This window comes from Barbatula barbatula (genome assembly GCF_947034865.1).
Source record: "Barbatula barbatula genome assembly, chromosome: 15".
Classification (NCBI taxonomy): domain Eukaryota; kingdom Metazoa; phylum Chordata; class Actinopteri; order Cypriniformes; family Nemacheilidae; genus Barbatula; species Barbatula barbatula.
Window position 1 is genome coordinate 3,142,300 of NC_136778.1, and position 20,570 is coordinate 3,162,869.

The following is a 20,570-nucleotide window of genomic DNA, read 5'->3' on the forward strand; positions in this document are numbered from 1 at the left end:
GTAGTCAAAGGTGACGGTTTGGTAACAAGCATTCTTCCAAATATCTTTCTCTGGGTTCACCAGAATAAATACATGTACACAGATTTCAACTCGAGGGGCATAAATAAAGACAGAATTTCATTTTTGGGTTCCTTTGATATAATACACCCAAGTAAAATAAAAAGGGTCACATTTGGTGTTATTAATATTTTTCTTATTATTATTTCCAACACCTTTCACTACGGTAGTTCAGGTCCTGTCGGTAACACTTTACAACAAGGTGCTATTTGTAAACAATTTGTTTACGCATTAGCTAACACGAGATATATATATATATATATATATATATATATATAATACTCTTACAGCATGTATTCATATTAGTTCATGTTAATTTCAGTATTAACTAATACAATCAATAAAATCAAATGTTGTTAATATCAGCATTAGTTAATGTACCATGAACTAACATGAATAACTGCTGAAAAACTAAATTAGCTTATGCATTTACGGATGCTAACTAATAGCACCTTAGTATAAAGTGTTACCACACAAATACAACTGTGCCGATAATATAATATTGGATTTTTGTTTTGTTTTATTAATCTGAAGCCTAATTGTTTAAAGATCATGAGAATTTATTCACATGTATAACAATATCTTGAAGTTGTGCTAACCTGTCTTACTAAGCTAACATATCTAAAACTAGCGCATCTCCTTATAGACATCCCATCTTAGAAAACCTGTAAAAGTACAATTAAGGCCACACTTATCTGCTTACCTGACTTGCGTGAGTCAAATACAGAAAGTTAAAAACGTGATATTTGATGAATGCTAGCTGACAGTCTGAAACATCTCCTGTCAGGTTTCATTTCGCTTTAATGGACTCTTCAGAGAAGCTGCACCCACACCTGTCAAATGATCCCATTCTGAACCACTAGAAAGTTCAAAACGTCAAGTGCCCAGAGTGCAAATGTAAAAGCGACGTGTATCTCCAGAATCCCTGGAGGTGAAATGGCTTAACAGGCGTGTTGGTATACAGATCACAACATGCCAGTGAAACCCTGAGGATGTTGAACGATTTTGCAGCACAGACATGGATATATGTCACAGCAGGTGACCACAATATATCAACCCATAAATCTCTTCCAATGACAAACACATGAAACAAACGCAGCCATGTTAAAACACGGTGTAACAGAGACTAAACTCAGATTTAGTTCTCCACTCTCAGGTCTTCAGGATGGGAGCCACATCCTTCTATTGTTGTTGTTGTTGTAAATGAGATCAGAAGCCCAGAGAGGGAAACACTACTGTGCTACACGCCAGTACACAAAAAACCCTAAAGTATGTTTACATTGTTTCACAAATGTGGATTATTAGATTAACCACTACAAAGACCTCAAAGGTGCAGGTTCTTGAACGGTAGCGGACGCTAACGTTTCCAAGAAAAGTCCAAAAATGTAATGTGGGCTCCAAGCCTTCGTGACGTGTGAGAGGTCAGGATTTCCCCTCATTCTTCCGTATGAAACTCAACACCGTCCCAACAGAGCTCTTATCACACAAACATCTGCAGTCTGAGCAGATCGAGCCCTGGAACAGAAGCGCTGTCGTCCAGCTGGACTGACCGCTCAGGATTGTTTGTAGCGTGTGATGACGGGTCACAGACATCAGGATACACAGAGAACTCAATGTTCAGAGCTCAAGATCATTAACCCCTGTAACCCTGACTACAAGATAACACTGAACACACTTGAAGTACGATACTACACTCCATCTTTTTATTTTTCGGATGTTGTGCGTATCAGAGTGTTTACAATGTATTGAAAAATCATTTTCTTTTATTTTGTCAAATATCTTTATAGATAGAAAGCTTACCCCAAATAAAAATACTGCCATCATTTATTCACCATAGTGTCGTTCAAAACCCATGTTTGTCCTTTTCTTTTGAGAAAATCAAAAGACATTTTGAGTAATGTCTAAGGAATGATATATTAGGGAGAGTAAAAGTGTTCATTTGTGGGTGAACTATCACTAATATGTACTGTACCTACGAAGCAACGCATGACATTCAGCCTTGTTTTCAGATAACGTATCATCAGTTAAAGTACAAGCAGATTTAGTCACTTGTTTATACTTAAAACAAATGGACAAATCTGCCTATACAGCAAAAAAATAACACTTTTATTAAGGATTCATTCTCTCTACAAGCAAGGCTGAATATTTAAATATCTTCTCAAAAAACGCTTTTACGTTTAAAACAGAATTTTATTTGTACCGTGAGATTTGACACCAAACATCTTCCATATGTGTCATGAGCACACGCTTGTGCAGTTGGTCGCATGACTTTATTTACATTGGCAAAAACTCAACACATTAACTAATAAAATACACACAGACGTAAAGTTTCAGCAGACGGCCACGTCCTGTTTCTATAGTATAACAATTTAAAATGCTTTCCAAAGCCCTAACCGCATGTTAATGTGGATAAAACATCCATTAGCTCAAAAATATACATTCATCCAACACAAAAGCTCAGCAAATGAACAAAAATCTGTCTCATTTGGGCACTAAAACCCATTTATCTATCAACATGTCACAAACACTCATACAATACACACACAATGTCAAGCGGCTGCTTACCGGGTCTTTTTTCCCCACCACGGAAAACCACATGGTGTTTCTTAAGTCTGCGAGACCTAAAATACCAACAGTCGCTCCAGAAACTTCCAAAAACTCTTTAAAAGCGGGCAGGTCTATTGAGAATCGAGTCCTGGACTACATGCTACACCCCACATGCCGAATTCTACAATCCTGAGTGGGAAATACCACAACGGGACTGTTACATAACTCCTCCCGCAAACACTTTAGGTAAACTTTTACCGCTGCTTCCCAGTTGACTCCACACCGGTCAGACCTTCCTCGTCTTTAAATCCTCCTCGGTTTACCCAGAGCGTGCCGCACCCCTCCCACCTCTGTTTCCCAGCCTCCTTCCCCTCTTTTTACCTCCCTTCCACCTCTAGCACACTTCACGCTTCCTCAGACGGACAGATGAAAATAGAAGTAAGGGGAGCTGTTCAACCTCCCACAAATACACCTCCAGCTCTCTATCCCTGAACCTGCCAGATCTGGACAGATTTTTGCCTTGGAATATAAAGGAAAATGCGAATGAATTGCTGAGCAACGGCGTCTAACAAGTGACCATTTTACAAAACCATCCGCTCTACAAAAGAAAATCTCACCTTGGACATGCGTATCTTAACACGCAGAGCAGACATGCAAATTCGATTCATTTAATGCGCCCATAACACACAGAGCTTCCGCATATCTCATCGTTTAGGGCTGGGAACGCTGCTCCATCTATGGAGTTTCAAATCCAGTGTTATATTCACCGTTTATATAACATTCATCACCCAAATGCAATTGAAATGACATGAATGACAGAATTTTCAGTTTGAAGGTGAACTATTCCTTTAACAGTTTTGTCTCTCCGTTATCATCATTTGTGGAACAGGTGATGAAACAGGATTTTTTCTATCCTGACAAAAGGACATCAAAACTATGCTGAATCTGACATGGTAACAGACATGATTTGTTTATGACTTCATTCTGAATTTGCATGTTTGAAAGTTGTCGCTTCTCAGTTCACCTCCAACTACTAACGTAAGGTTGCGTCAACACACGCTGCCTTCAAGGTCTTAGTGCATCCATGACTTGCACGCAACAACTTTGCAAATCCTTTAATCACCTCTACGTCAGTCATATCACCACGAGAAGGTCACAGAAGACGCATCATTGATTTAACATCACCTCAAAGAAAACAATTACAATCGTCTCTTACCTTGGCTGCAACGATACTGAGTCCCATTCCATTGTGTTTCTTCAAAGTCACTGTCGCTATTTCCGGTTCCTTCCGCATTTGCTGTGGAGAGAGAGAAGACAGACTTTAGAGAGAAGGAATTCCCGAGCGCGAGAGGTTTTCTGCGAGCTGTGTCTGGTGCTCGTTCCTGGAGTAAACTGAGGGATGAGGAGGAGGGGGTGGTGGATTGGGAATTAGGGAGGTTCTACCGCTGCTGGTTCTCAGAGAACAAGCGACCGCAAAGAGGAACGGCGGGCTCTGGAGATGAGTCAAGAATGAAAGCCACATGCCTCGGCTCCAGTGCGCGTCGGGCCTCAGCGGACTCTCTTACGCACGGGTCGGGTGAGAGCTTCACACAGAGAGGCAACGTGCCATTGATTTTCCTTTAGTGAACCCCACAACACAGACATTGCTACAAATGTGCGTTTCTTGGGAATCAAACTCATGACCTCACTACAAGAAAGTTTCAAATGTAGCTGCATTTGCAGCCCATTTGTAATGTGTCACAAATACATATCGGATACAATAAGACCAGTTTTGTGTATTTATGAAGTCAACAGAATGAAATAAGGAATCCTTGTTTTACTTTTAAAGAAAGTGCTGTACTTTTATGACAGTGAAACACAGAAGGAAAGAGCTGTGGGCGTGGGGCGGGTCTCTGGGTTTGGCACACGACCAGACCGCTTTAGAGACCCGAGACCGTTTGGCATTTAAATTGGCTCTGAGTTCCGACTCTATGTGATGTGGGTTTGAAAAATATTATGTTAAAAAACATGATTATGACGTACAGCAAAATCCACTTGAATATAAAATATATGAGAAGCATTGAAAATAACAGAGGAAGGAAGCGTTTAGAGGCGTTGTGTGTTTAGGGCGAGAAGAAGGATATTATTTACAGTCAGTCCTTAGCTTCTTTGGTTAAATATTACCATCAAGGTGTAAAAACACTTAAACTATGTCCAAATAATGTAAATAGTAAATATTTAAAGGAACAGTTCACAAAAAAAATTAAAACCACGAAAACCGAAACTGAGCCTCCATTGACTGTAATAGCAGAAAACTTTTCTTTGTTCTGTTAAACACAAAAGAAGAATGTAGGAAAGCAAACAGTTCTGGGGCACTTTTGACTACCAGATCATTTTTCCTACTATGGCAGTCAATTGTGGCCAAGATCTTTTTGGTTATAAGCATTATTCCGAATATATTCTTCTGTGTTCATCAGAACAAAGACATGTATACAGATTTGGAACAGCTCAAGGTTGAGAAAATAAAGACAGAAATAAACATTTGGGGTGAACTGTCACTTTAAGTATGTGTCTATACGTCATGTCTATAGCCTTGTGGTTAGTGCTCCGACATATGGCACGGTTGCGCTCCGGCCGACTCGAGTTTGAGTCCCGGCTCGTAGTCCTTTCCCGATCCCACCCACTTCTCTTCCCCTCCTTTCACTGTTACTGTACGAATAAAGGCAAAACACCAAAAAAAAGGTCTTAAAATTGTGTTATTACTTACCAGTTCTGAAGTGTCAGCTGAGAAGTGACTGTCACAATCGGCACCTTCGAAATAGACGGTCCAGGTCCCAGGAGAACGTGGATTAGGGGTCAACCTACAGAAACCTGGAGAACCAGCAGTTCAGAATGAGACATTTTAAAAAGCTTAAATCAATTATTTTTAGGCCTCAAACCTACAAACACACACCTTTCTCTTACTTTATCACTCGCTTCCTGTTGCTTTTGGTCACTCACTCGCTCTCTCTCTTTATTCCGTAGTCACATGCCGTTTCTTTATATCACTTGCTCTTGTTTTTCTCTAAGCCAAATCTGTAACTTGTTCTCTCGCTCTCCCTCCCTCTCAGCCCTTTTCTCCATCGTTCACATACTCTCTCAGTTTTTCACGGTCACCCGTTGGGTCTTTCTCCATCCACCCTTTGTTTGTCCCACTTTACTTTTATTTGACTTTCACTTTAACAAAGCAAAGGAATCCCTAACAGTTTTTGAATAAATATGGTGTCATCTTAGTGTTCTTCTATGCTTAACTCTATGGTTGTACTACTAATTTTTTAACTTCACTTTATTACCATTATGTAGTATAAAAAATCAGTTAGATTCAAACAAATGCTTGTATTCATTTAATGAGAGTATTTTGTTAAATAAAATAAATGATCTTTCTCTCTGTTTCTCTCGCTCGGTCATTCTCTTGCAGCTATACAGTAAGTAAACACTAACGGGAATGGCAGCAAACAGACTTTTCCCCCAAAACACATTCCTCTGGCGTCACATCACGTTAAACAAACAAACTCACCCACCGCTCTGCTTCACCTGAAACTCGACGGTCAACCTTAAATGCTTCAAAAGGCATTTATAATCACAGCAGCCCGTACCTCTCTGACAAAGCGGCTCCAGGAACTCCTGGAATCCGTTGGGAATGTTTCGCACCACGTCGCACGAGTAACCGTCTTCGGGCAGCAGGAAAGGCAGCTGCAGGTCGGGGTCCTCTTCTAGCTGGACCTCCCGCCCGTCGCTACGGGCCAGTTCGTCTGCAGTGTTCTCGGCCACAGCGACGACGTGATCGATCAGCTCCTGAAAAGAGCCATGACCACAATGTCACATAAGTAACTGTCCCCATAGTATTTTATATTCCCCAAGGCTAAAATCTCTTGAAAATGACACATGTAGAGCTACTGTGGCAGTGCAGGACACCTGGTTCGGTTTTTCAGATAAGCCCCGTCAGGTCTCATTTGGGAGGAAGGAGAGCTGTTGACTTACCGGAGGAATGTAGGGTTCATCAGGAGCGCAGTGGTAGTTGCTCAGCAGAGCGTTGAGTTGAAGGGAGTTGAGCTTGAAGCAGGTGTTGTTGATGTTCGGCACGTCTTGCATGGAGTATTTGTCCATCGTGAGAAGAGTCGTTGCCTTGAGAGACAGAAGGAAAATGATGTTGACCTTTCAATTGGTTTTTCAGATTTATATGACTTTATATCATTGAGGAATATCTGTATTTCTTTAAAAGTGACCTGTTATACCTGACAACTATTTAAATGAAGTGCAAAAAGCTAAAAAGGTTAATGTGAGAAATAAAAACATGGTTGTACCATTCATTAAATAATTGAGATTACTACAAAAAGTAAATGACAAATAATTAAAACCTAAAATCTTGTTCAAGGGGTTATTTGTCCACTGACAATCTTTTGTAAGGAAAAAACAAAGTGTGACGAGATAATATACTTTTTATGTGTATTTTTACGCTCTCTGTAAAAACATTCATAATATAAACAGAAAATTAAATCATTATCACGTGTATGTGATACTAAACTTGGGGAAATATTTTCAGAAGAGAAGAAACACTTGATAAAGACGCCTTTGTGGGCATGACGTTCTCACAAGAAAAAGCTTAATAAAAACGCCAAATACATTTTCTAATCTACAATTCTTCATTCTTAAAATGATATTTTTAAAGGTTATTCCATAGTAATCATGACAACACTTGAAGAAAATGTATAAAGATCCCTCAGGATACAAGTATACAAGTGTATTTAAATATCTAGAAGGACAAATAAGTCACCAGAAAAGTGGAAGGAAATTTTGGATATCATTTAATTTATATATAAAACATAATACTTTTTTATTCCAATGTTTATTCTATATTGGTGTGGTACCTGTACGATGCGGCTGAGATGGCAGTCTGCGGCCAGCTCCAGACCTTGTTTCTCAGCCCACGCCTCGATGTGGCTGAGCTGTTGCCGCAGGATGGCGCCCCAGTAGTGGGAGCACAGACCCGAGTCAGCCTCCGTCACCAGTTTATTAAAGAGCCACATGTTGATAAAGTGGAAGAGCTGGGAGAACAGCTGAATTGTGAGGGCAGCGTTGACACGGCAACGGCGCAGAAGAGACATGGCGCCCGTCAGCGTGTGCAGAACATCCTCTGTGACAGAAGAGTAGACAGCGTATGACATGTTAGTTTAAGATGAACTACTTCATATCTGTTATGAGTTCATGTCTATGTTTCTGACGCTGTTTTAGGTAATTATTTATATTTATCTGATGTGTTGCTGCAGATATTTCTGTAAAACAACAAGCAGAGAAACGATTCACCAGAGAAAAAAATTATATAGTTATGTAATAATATATGAACAGAGTCTAGACGTTCTGGAATCCCCAACATAGAAACTAAGCGGTTGAGCTTTCAGACCACCACTAGGTGGACCCATCACCATTTTAAATCATACATAACGACTAGGAGTAAAAAAAGGCATCACTTCACTTAAAGGCTATATGTATAATGCATTATAAAAGGGTAATTTAAGGTTATAATGCATTCAAGTTGGTTATAATGTGTGTTATAATTCTTTACAACAACATTCAATGTTTTACAAGCAAATAATGAATTGCTAAGTGTTAAATGTAACTGTAGTTATATGCATTATAAGGTGCATTACCAGGCATTATTAATACATTAAAACTACTTTCATAATGCATTATACATATATCTTTAGGTTAAGTGTTACCAAATAATATGTGATTTATATTTGAGGTCTGACCGGGTCTCTGCTCACCTATCTTGGGCCTCTGTGGGTTCTGCTCATCTGGATCTTCCAGGAAAGCATGCATGTAATTATTCAGGTCCGACTGCAAACAATGCACCAGGTACCTGCAAAATAAAAAAGGGTATTCAGTGTATCATTCATCCATCAAAAATCTCCCCCTTACTATGACCCTAAAATAACTTCCTGTAAAATTTGTGTGCAAAATGTCTGCATGTTAAAAAATAAACACGTCCTCGCGTCATTGCACAATGCCCCCGATATTTTTTTCCGTCATATATTCAAGGCGATTTTCTGCAATTTAGCATCCGTCGCAAGCATTTTGAGAGGTGCTTTGACAATTCAGAGCCACTGCACAAGCGAGCGCAAAAATCCAGTAATACATTTCTTTTGGAATGACGAATTTCAAAAAACGCATACGAAAATTTCGAACTGAATGTGCAAAGACCTTAATTCTGAGACCTGGCAGCTTCACAAACCGCACAGTGACGCAAAAGTGCAGTTGTTTCAGATGGTCTTAAAGGAGCTCCCCAGGACTGTACCCCCTCTCTCTCACAGAAAACTACAGCTGGGCCAAGGCATGCCAGACCAAGAACATTCCCCACGTTCAGCACTTCCTGCTGCATGACAATAGATCCATGAACAAAGTAAAACAGGGCAGGATTGCAGGAACGAAGAGAATTAAAATGAACCGCAGAGGGCTTAAAATACACCACATTGTTTTGACATGTGATAATGTGAATTTTCCGCACTTGCTAAAAACAAATTCCTGCATGGGGATGGAAAACTCACAGGAAGTCAAAACACAAAACACAAAATTTTCATTTATTCTGCATTCCCAGATGTTGCCATTTCAGTCCAGTGTCTATTGAATTTCAACAAAATCAAACCTCAGGAGTGACAAAGTCAACCAACAGCAATGTGAAAGCCTGACATGAAATCAATTTATATTTTAATTATTTTTAACAAAAATTTTTACTTTTCCTCGATACATTTACAAATATTACTGTTTTATTGCTTAAAAGTGAATACGAACTTGTTTGCTTTGCAGTATTTGAGGTCTGAAAAAATACAGATAATCTTTTCTGTTATTTTGCCTTGTCTTCCAGTTTTCATATATTTGCAAATAAAGAAACTATATTTCTATTTGAATTTATGGAGAAATATTGTTAGTAGTATAACAAAATATAAGAAAAACAATAATTTTACCGAAAGACATACATATAAATAGTAAATTCAGAAAAACTGAAAATGCTTTTTAAATTGGTCTCTTAGGGGCCGTTTTCACGAGCCCGTTTTCAAGTTAAAGCGCAAAACAATTTATGTGATCTGAAGGGTCGGTTACATGGAAGAAGCATTTTAGGGGACTGATAACGCAAACATTTTTGAAAACGGGTTTGAAAACCACAGCATTCTCATTTCCGTGTCTACCACGAAGTACGCAAGAATACATTGTTTTAGTTATTTTTGCGGATCTGTGTAAACGCAGATTGTTTTGATAACGTTGTCGTGTGTACATGAAACGTTTCCGTTTTCATCGTGTAAACGTGGCCTTATATTTTCCACGGCTGTATGTGGTCATGGATGAGGGCTTGGAAATGAATTGAACATTAAATATTAACAAGACAATACGATGAAAATGAAAGAAGATCAGAATATGCGTCAAGAAACTGTCTTTAAATAAAACACTATTATGTGACTAATATTGTAAACTGCAATAAAACTCCCAGCAATTTTTGTGATGTGCCTAATAGGTCTAGCCTATCGTAGACCAATCAGATTTCTATGATGGGTGGTGCCACCCTGTGTAATGTGGTGAGAACACAATCTGATGGACCAACAAATTCCTTTGTTGCACAATGTTGTCAGCGGTTGTAGTTATGTTGAAATTAATCTGAGGGAATTAACTGCTTAAAGCTTAATGGTGTTATGCTTGGTTAGGATACACCAGCACTCACTTGAAAGCCATCTGAACCAGGTGAGCGAGCAGGTCCTGCGCGTCCAGCGTGATGCGACTGAGATCTTTGTCTTGCTTTATGAAGTTCAGCAGTTCTGAAGCGTTGGCCATCCAGAAGGCCAGAGCTCCAGCGATGTTCTTCTGCTTCTGTAACACGAGATCGAAAGACAGAGAGGACCAGACTGGATGTTACATAGAGATGAAACCAAACAAATAAATAAAAAGAAAAGAGGGTAACAGCCATGAGAAGCACTCCCGGGATAGACCCGTGCCCCCTGTTCAACCCGCCCCGTTCCCTACAACCATTCACCGCGTCCAGACGGAAATAAACATGAATCAAAGAACATGTCAGGATGAGTTCAAATTTCAAGACTGAGATAAAGTTGTTCGACTGGGTAGCGCCAGTGACTGGTTGCTATGGAAACCACATCCCCACAATACAGAGATGGGATACACACGGTCCAGACTCGACTCCAGTCCATCGAACTGGACCCCTGCGTATACCAGCACGCATCTGTCCCAAATGATGACGACAGCAACCCGAACCCACCCGGCCCACCCTAGAACCCTCCCGGAAACATACCATACTGGCCACAGGACGCATTCAAAAACAGAATATGACGTTAACCACAGACATAAAAAAAAAAAAGAGTTAAAGCTTCAAAACAAAGCAAAAGAACATGGGGTAGTCTCTCATTCACACGGAAGTGCAGTAAGCAGAGGTCAAAATGAAAGATGGCGGAATTAAAATGTTGCCGCATTCAGAGACCGTAACTGCAATTTTTTTTTTAGTATCGCATGTTTCAGTTTGAGCCATAATGAGGGTTATGAACGTTTGGTTTTAGAGTCCAGCTGTAAAGAGGAGGGGATTACTTAGTCGGCTTGGGTTGTTTGGTTTCTGTTATGGTAGGATAAAAAAAGCATGAAGGACTGAGCCAAGCTGAACGCGTGAAAGTAAAGAGGAGAGAGGAGAGAGATCGAGACGCCTCCCTAGCATTGTGAACTCCTACCTGATCACCTTCAGCAATCTCCTGTAGAGAAAATAGGTGTGGGGGGGACAGACATCCGACAGGACAAAGAGAGAGACTGTCAACAACAGCCATGGCATGGACAGATACATCACAAGCATGTAAAACACATACAAACACCTACACGGATTCACACTCGCGCAGAAAGCATCACATCACACACCGGGAGGAGGGGCTGCTCATTTAAATATGGGGAGGAGCTTTTCAAACTACATTTTAGATTAGCAGATGTGTTTTTAAAGAGACAGTTAACCCAAAAAAATTAAAGTGCTTTCATCAATTGCTCAGCCTTGTTATTCCAAACCTTTTGAAGAAGGTTGGAAACCTAACAACCCCCATTGACTGCCATTGTATGGACGAAACCACACAGACATTTCTCAAAATATACATATATATATCATAAACAGGAGATGAATGACACGAGGATGAATAAACGATGACATCATTTGTATTCATGGGTGAACTGTCTCTTTAATAAAAATAATCTGCTAAATAAATCCTTTTGTTAAATCCTTCTGGTTTAAAACACGCAAGATTTAGATTTTTTAGGTGAACAGTTTCTCTTAATTTCTAATCTTAGAAAGTAAACTCCATCTAAAATGTTATAAAAAAGGTGTTCAATCTTTGCTGTCTTTAAGATCCAACTTTAAAATCTGGGTGGGCCGCTCAAAAAAATCCCACATTGGTCAAATGAGAAACCTAAATAAACTAAGTGCATGTGGACCTCATTTTTCTGAACTGTAAAGCTGTCAGAGGCCGTTTAACCAAGCGCTGCTGGGTAAACATGGTAAATGATTCAGGTAAAACACGGTACACACGCACACAAACATAAACACAAGGGGAACACTGAGTGCAGTAGTTTAGGCATTGTTTGCCGAGGCCTGTGACCTGGATCGATGAAAGCAAAATGAGATTTGACGCTACAACTACAAAAGTGTATCTACAAATGTAACTACACAAAAAAGTTTACATCAAACAGACAGGCTCCTATTGTGACCAATAAAACGGCATCAAAAGACAGTAGGAGAGGCTAACTTCAAAACTACAATGAATGACCGACACACACCTGGATAACTCCTTCCATCATGATCACCATCTTGTTGATGATGGCGATGACCTTGTGCGTGCGCTCCGACGGGCTGATGTCGGGCCGGTATTGGCTGGACATGACGTAACGGCAAGTCATGTACAGCACGTAGGTGGGCGAGAGTTTGAAATGCACCGTGGAGCTGTTGGTGTAGTTAATGATGGCAGACAGGAAGGCATCCTCGGCTGCAGGAGAGGATTGTGGGATAGGTAGAGGCAGATTTAGAAGAACATTCTTGTTAAATTGAATTGCATTTTATAATTGGCTGTATCTGTAAATGGGAACGGAGTTGCTCTTTCAAAATTAAAATGTTCTGTGTTCTACAGTAAATAAATTTAACCTTATTGTGTTAGACTTCATCTTTATTTCCGAGGCCATAATGATTTTTCATGGAAACACCCATTAAATTAAAAGGGATATTGAGGGTTGAGGTCATCAATACTTTCCATGCATTGATCTACGAGCTGGCAAACCATCATTGACTCCTATAAATAAATAACTGGGTGATTTGCTTCATAACATGCACCAAACAAAAAACACAAATGCAGGCTTCTAACGGGTCCTTGTTGTGCCAGTAAACAACGCAGAAGAAAGCCTGCCAAAACAGTTTCAACAGAAAACGAACATGCATCCATGCAGGGGACGTGACACGTGATCCACGACCCAGTTAGCAGCCAACAGACCTCAAACCAGCACGGATCGATCAGCTCGCCTTCGTGTCATAACGATTAAATTAGAAGGACCAGACAAATGTGCTACTCACAGTTATCCCTGAACTCGATGCCGGCCGGCAGCGTCAGCTCGGGGCCGTCCTGAGACCTGCGGGGAAAGAAGCGTCGCTCGATGAACCAGTTAATATAGGACAGATTGACACCGCTGTCTACAGAAGCCCACCGTTCCAGAGAGCCCATTCCCACCCCGCTGTAAAACATCCTGACTGAGCCAGGCGTGTGTGAATGTACGTTCCCATAAACACTGGATTATTAATAAGACTGAAGGCAGATAAGCAGGTCTCAGATGTCTCGGGTTCGGATAGAAAGGGACGGGCTAGGTTACATACTGTATGAGGACCTGCTCCATACACTGACTCCCAGGGATGTGCGGAGAGGAATAAAGTGAACCTGTTGTTATTAATGGCATTGTAACAGCAGAATTATCCGGAATGGATCTAATGAGGAATTTATTTATAATAACTCATTTATTTTTTACCTTATATCCTTTATTAAAGATGTAATCTGATGAAATGTATCGTTTTGGTTAAAGGTCCATTTTAAAAATAAACAAAAATGAATGTGCAAGTACATAATAAAACTAAGTGTTACCTTAACATAATTATGTTTAATTTGAGCTGATATTTCAAATATCAGTTTGTCAACATTTAAGTTCAATACACATCAATTCCGTAAGTAAACTGTTATACGTTCCAAACAGAGATGGCGATAGAGAGACAAAAGTGCATGAAAATCATGAATAGATCGTTTTTACTTTTACATGTGCTCATTGCTTTAAAACAATTAGCTGAAATGTTTCTAAAATTTCAACAAAGATATTAACTTAATGCTGATTTATGCCTTATACAGGGCTATTTTCTCACTTTCCGTCTTGTCTGTTGAAGTCCTGCTGTTCTCCTCTGATCATGGGCTTCACCAGTCCTCTCTCGCTGCCGTTTCCTGAACGCTCCATCTCCAACTTACCAGAGCTCTGAAATCACCAAATAACCTGTTAGACCACAAACAAACACGCACACGTCTAAAAGAACCAGACAGATACGACACCTTGCTTGTAGGGATCGCAGAGCCACTGTGAATGTCCCCATGAAGGTCAAAGGTCGTCTCTTGGACGCTTCTGTGGGGCAACAAGATAAGAGAAACAAGAGCGTGTAAAACCCGAACAGGATTTACAACCAGAAACGCTATTGGAAAAAGCAATCATCTTAGCGAATGACACGGTAGTAAACATTATCCTTTGACAAACAGACAGACATGCACACAGACACGCAATATAACCAAATGCACACGTTCTCAAACACACGAACCTGAGATGAACGGAAAGACAAATAAAACGGCCCACAACATCGTAAACGAGACGCGGTCGGTCAGTTTTATCCGTGACATGTCAGACAAAATGACAGAGCAGGAATCGCATGGAAAAAAATATACACCCGCACAGTCATTTACAAATTACACAAACTGAAAGTACAGACACTGTGTAATAAAATGAGTACTGCTACCGTGTTGAACAGATGTCAAACATCTGTCTCTAGCTCGACACTTTTGTCGTCTTTCAATCCAACATTAAATACTGCTGTTTAAATGAAAGCAGTTACAGCAAAAACAGGAGTTTCTTCTCTTTTTTTAAGTTCAACATTTAAGAACATAGTTTCCTCTGCAGACCAGTTATAAAAGCTGAGGTGCAAAAACTGCTGAAGAAATGTTTGTCCTTTTAACTTGACTGTCTATATTTATCTACATATTTAAAGTATGATCACTTTAATGCTTTAAACTATTGTGACTTGTCATTTCACATGCAAAATAGGTCAAACATTCACAGTATATTCAGAAAAACAGAACACAAAAGAAAATATTTTGAGAAATGTCTTGATGGTTTTGGGATGTATTATCACCTATTGTACTATTGCTCTTCTTTGATATATCGCTTATTGCTCCCCGAACTCTTTGTAAGTTGCTTTGGATAAACGCATCTGCTAAATGACTAAATGTAAATGTTCTGTCTACATATAATGTTAATACGGGCAAATGTTGTTTAGTTACAAACATTCTTCAAAATACCTTCTTTTGTGTTTTTTTCATGAAAAACAATAGTTTTGGGTGAAATATGTCTTTAGAAGAAAAAATGCTAAAACAATGTTGCATATGGTGCCTGTAATAAAAGAATAGTTTTTTTATATTTTCTACATTCAGAACAGATGGTGGACAGGGACCCTTCCACAAAAAAATTACATTTTTGTAGGATTATAAAGAAAATTTCATCACATTTATCTGCATGATGAATAAACATGTTCCAGTTTACGATCTCAAATTTGATCTGGTTGTGTATCGTAGAAATATTACAGGGCATCAGATATTAAACATCTGACCCGGTCTGATCTCTCCTATCAGCAAGCCTCGCTGTCCGGGAACGTGCACGGCTGTAATCCATCGAAACATCAGGACATCAGATTAAAGACGTGTCCGCTTACCAGCACCAACACGCTCGCAGAGAGACCACATGTTTACACATCAAATTAATGAAGGAAATGAATCTAATGAGATTGTGGAGCAGCACATGAGACACGAGGGACACACAACCTGACCTGAGATGAATGCAGTACATTCACAAGCTCTGCTACAGCAGACACACAACAGACATACACAAGAACGCTGGATGATATTTGAGCATTTTGGGGATTATTGCACACATTCGTGCTTGCCTTAACAATTAACAGAAGCGGTTCCTCCTCGAGAAAGTTAGAAAATCTAGACCGCTTTGCCAATCGATAATAAACGATTTAGTTTTTTCTTATATACTGCAAGAATGTTAAAATGAAAAAGAAGTGTTAATATATATGATCTCATTTGTTGGGCTGTCAAATGATTTATCGCATCCGAAATAAAAGTTTGTCTTCACATAATGTCTGTGTACTGCGCATACTCATTTTGTATTGATAAAAACATACACATACCTGCATATATTCAAGAAAAATATACCAATGAATAGACGTATACAGAGGTATTTCAATTATTGGAAAATATGAATAAATACATGTAAATATTTCCTTAATATGTAAATAAATACATGTAAATATTTCCTTTATATGTAAACATGTATGTGTTTATCAATACAAAATAAATATGCACCGTACACAAACATATATTCTGTAACCACAAACTTGGTACGGTTAATCGCGATAAAATGAATAAAATAAGTAGGGGTGTCAAAAGATTTATTTATGGAAATAAACCAGTTCAAACTGCCATTGTTGTAAAACACACTTAACAGAGCAAGTTAGAATATCGATGTCTTGTTTTCCATCCCAGTTTTTTTCTTTACAACAATTAATTTTATTTTCACAGAAATTCATGATGTTCTTTATCGTCATATTGCTTACAAAACCTGGCAAACAATCTGATAAAGATAAACAATATTAGCTATATAACCCATTGTTAAATATACGACTGTGTTCTACCAACATATACCTGACACTGTACACTGTACAACACATCTGTGTTCACTGACAGGACCATATCGCCCTAGCTCATAAAAAACTACATATCAACAAAACCGTTCATTCTCAAATCTAAATCTGTTATTTAACACCACAAGAAACTTTCATGGCTCTCAATGTTCCCGTTTGAGTGTCCGTGAAATATGTATGAAAGCTGGATCAACTCACCAGGACACTTCCTCACTCCTCTCTTTCCTGTTCCATATGTAGTTTGTGTCTCTGACACACTTTACCAGCGTTTCTATGATGACACACATTGACACACCCCTCTCCATTCCACGCAGATTATAGTCTCTCTCCGCCTGTGTCTGACATAACCTTCCTTTCACCCTCCTACAACCTCTACCCCAACAAGAGTGAAGGCTGTGTTTAAAGATGCCCGCTCTCCAAATCATCTGCTAGCAACCTGCAAAACCTGCCGAGGTCTTGTTGCCATGGCAGCGGAGCATCTTGCAACACGGTTGTTCAGCGTGTCTACTGATTTACGGATACACATCAAAAACAGATAGCAAGATCACGCAAAAATGCGCTGCACAAAAATGCTTGAACATCTAAATACTGCCATCTAACGGCCCCACAAGTGCATTGCATCGAAATAGCAACAGTGGCACATCAAAGGTGGTGTATGTTCAGCTTAAAAAGCATTCTTAACGCTCCAAATATCCAGTTAAGTGCATAATTCAAACACACTCATTTTTAGTTTCTCCCATTGGTTAATGTGACTTACCCCGATTTGTTTCTGCCCATCATCATGGGCCCCATGTCCCTCTTTGGCATGCTGTGGTCGTAGCTGGGGTCCACGAATTTGAAAACGTGTGTGGCCCCGAACTGAACAGTCACACCGCTGCGCAAAATCGTAGTGTCGGAGATTCGCTGTCCGTCTACGAACGTCTCTGCGTCCAAACTGACCGGGGTCACGGTTACCAGCCCGTCCGCATGCATAAGGTCACAGTGGTGAGGCAGGATGCCAGGCCCAAACAACTGTAGAGGCAAAAAGGTTTTTTTTTTCTGTGCGCTCAATAAAAGATTTCTTTTGAGCCGTCTCCTCACCTGTATGTTTCCATCGTCACTTAGTTCCGACCCGACCTCGGTGACGCTGTGCTGTAGTCTGTAGAGTTTGGGTTTGTCCCTGGAGTCTGAGCCGTCTGCAGGGCAGCCACAAAGTAGTGAGACACAACACACACTTGCATTTTTCGCTGTCCCACATTTGCATTAAAAAAAGACTTCCTTGAATACAGCACTATACAAATAACACACTTTCACATTGCTGATTCATAAAGCTTTCTGACAAAACAAAAACACCTCACAAAGTATTTTCAGTAAATTCTGGGTTATAGGCGATGGAAAGGGTTAGATGAGGATTTTAAAGCTTAGATTAGTGGGCTGATAATTAAGAGTTAGGCAAATGCAAAGCGCACACAAAAAATGAGAGTTTATGAGAGCTGGAATCCTGGAGATTTTGGGTTAAAAATAAACATGTCGTACATGAAAGTCGGTGCTGAAAACGTGTCCTACCGTGATTTGCAACAAAAAGCTTGCAATAATAATTAATACTATAAATTAGGCTGTTGAATATGATTTTTAGAGAAATATAAGTCTGATGTCATCTCCTTTTAACTTACAAACAGATAAGTATATAAAGTAACCCACAATGGGGTATATGCATACAGGGTCGATGATGTAATTTCGCTAAAATCTCAGCCAGCTAAGCAACTTCCACTCATTGATGCAACATTTTTCATCAAACGATGTAAAAAAACGTTAAAATTCCAGCGATCAGACAACACCACGGCTGAACATTCCTATACGCCTTTGTGATCATGCCATCAGTAAGTACAAAAGTTTACTTTCATATTTGTGAGTGTAGCTTGAAACGGATAGCCTGAAGCGCTTCTCCTTTTGGTTGTACATGTATGAGGTAGTGTTTGGATAATTTGACCATAATCCTATGTGCATCTTGAAGCGCCCGTGTGAAAAACGCCATTGTTTCCTATAGACGCTACGTGCAGCAGATGTAAAAGAGCTGGCAGAGGTTTAAGCAGACATACGTCATTGCTGCGTGTGCGTATACCACATTTTATGTGTAAAACAGAAAGTGCAATAAAGTGAGAAAAATATACAGATTCTAGCGATAAAACATACCAATATGTCTTCATAATATTACCTTGTTGAAAAGTTGACAGGCAATTCCAGCGCTAATAAAAATGCTCAGAGAATGTATTTGTAACAAATATATTAAACCACCTGTTTATATTTTTGCACGAGTTTTATATTTTATGAAATGGAAATAACTTATGCATGTGAGGAAAAAAGGACACAGTTTTTGGGAGACAACAAACTTTGTAGGATTTCTGAATAAAAATGCACGACCCTGAGGCATTTATACCCAACAAATGGAGGAAGGGATGACTTACATTTACATTTATTCATTTGGCAGACGCTTTTATCCAAAGCGACTTACAAGTAGTTTTTACAGTGACACATTACTGCAGAGCAATCAGGGGTAAGGTGCCTTGATCAAGGGCCCTTCAGTTATGACCCGCTGGCACTGAGATTTGAACCGGCAACCTTCTGATAACAAGCCCAACACACTAACCCCCAGGCCACAATAATTTCCATGTGCCCATTTAGAGGAATATAGCAAGTTTATGAGGCGCTTATCTGACTATAAAGAATATTACTCTAAAAATGCTTTTTATGTTTGTTGACATCTGTGCTGTTAGCATAGTAAAAACTTTTTTCAAAATAAGGTTGACATTTTTACGGAATTGCCCAGACCTGTCTATAAAAAAACCTGTGTTAAGAACGTTAATAAAATCTATTTGGTTTACATAAAGGTAAGGCTGTGAAAAAATGGTGTACATTATCGTGAAAAAAAACCCCATCTGAATCTCAGTCAGCAATGCTGGGAACTTTTCTTCAACACAAGGAACAATGTGCTATAAAACAATACACCCGAACAGAAAATCCCACAATGCCCACCAGACCACACACATAACTTTACACACCCCTGATAGATCAAATTGTCATTTTGCTTAAATGGTTCTCTTTCAGGTGTGTGCATTATAAAGAGAGAAAGGCAGAGCTGGGGAGGAGGGTGGTAAGTGCAGGTAGGATTGTGTTACCTTCATGATGGCGGTAGTAGTAGGCATAATGACTTCCTCGCCCTAGGACAGGAACGCATGCACAGGAACCAGGAGCAGACAGAATGACGCGACACGCACCCACACACGGCAACAACACGACAGAGAGAGAGAGAGAGAGAGAGAAAGGTAGCCAAAGTGTCAACCACAGCAAGAGAGAGAGAAAAAGCACCATAAGCAAGTAGTCGGTCGGTCAGCTCTCACACACACCAGAGATGAGCGGCATGTCAATCAAAACTTATTTTCCAAAGCCCTCAAAACCACAACGATCGTATCTACACCGGACACGAGTGGTTCACCACAAACAGATGAAAGTAAAATGAGCATTTTTAGGTGACCCACAGTATTTCTTTAGTACTGTCATTAAGTTTTCATCCGTTTCGCAATTACTATCAATGTTTCGCAAACCGTCGTGCCGTGACCTGTCGTCGCTCGATTCCGGTGTAGACACGTCTCATTTCAAACCAGCGGGACTGTTTCTGCTCGAGTTTTTCAGTTATAAAGCATTGGTAATAAACAAACAGCGCCAAGGTTAGTTGTTGGGTTGTAGCTCAAGGTCGGGCAAGCAGGAAGAGGTTCAGTATGCAAGCGGCAGTTAAACAGATGCAGTATTAGTGCAGGATCAATCTAAACAAGTGAGACCAGTCTGAAGATGTGTGGGAAGTTTTGTGGCTGTAGCTTAAAAGCTCTAGGAGAAGTAGCAGTCAGAACATTTTTGGTCGGAATAATAATAATAGTAATAATAAGTTTATTTA

The 20,570-nt window shown here is 39.7% G+C and overlaps 1 protein-coding gene across 10 annotated transcripts in view; it reads right to left on the reverse strand.

Annotated features, from left to right (window-relative positions):
* afdna (afadin, adherens junction formation factor a) overlaps positions 1-20,570 on the reverse strand; it is an 87,416-nt gene that overhangs the window by 20,351 nt on the left and 46,495 nt on the right. For 6 of the 10 annotated variants that reach the window (XM_079475254.1, XM_079475246.1, XM_079475248.1 and 3 more), the window contains exons 9-22: positions 17,723-17,817; positions 17,400-17,653; positions 14,223-14,292; positions 14,042-14,148; positions 13,211-13,266; positions 12,427-12,632; positions 11,343-11,363; positions 10,334-10,479; positions 8,388-8,482; positions 7,491-7,756; positions 6,604-6,747; positions 6,219-6,417; positions 5,351-5,454; positions 3,821-3,901 (exon numbers count right to left, since the gene is read on the reverse strand). In XM_079475254.1, the coding sequence (XP_079331380.1) occupies positions 3,821-3,901; positions 5,351-5,454; positions 6,219-6,417; positions 6,604-6,747; positions 7,491-7,756; positions 8,388-8,482; positions 10,334-10,479; positions 11,343-11,363; positions 12,427-12,632; positions 13,211-13,266; positions 14,042-14,148; positions 14,223-14,292; positions 17,400-17,653; positions 17,723-17,817 (1,844 nt within the window). The remainder of the gene's footprint in view (positions 1-3,820; positions 3,902-5,350; positions 5,455-6,218; positions 6,418-6,603; positions 6,748-7,490; positions 7,757-8,387; positions 8,483-10,333; positions 10,480-11,342; positions 11,364-12,426; positions 12,633-13,210; positions 13,267-14,041; positions 14,149-14,222; positions 14,293-17,399; positions 17,654-17,722; positions 17,818-20,570) is intronic. The other 4 variants (XM_079475255.1, XM_079475249.1, XM_079475253.1 and 1 more) reach the window with 1 other exon arrangement.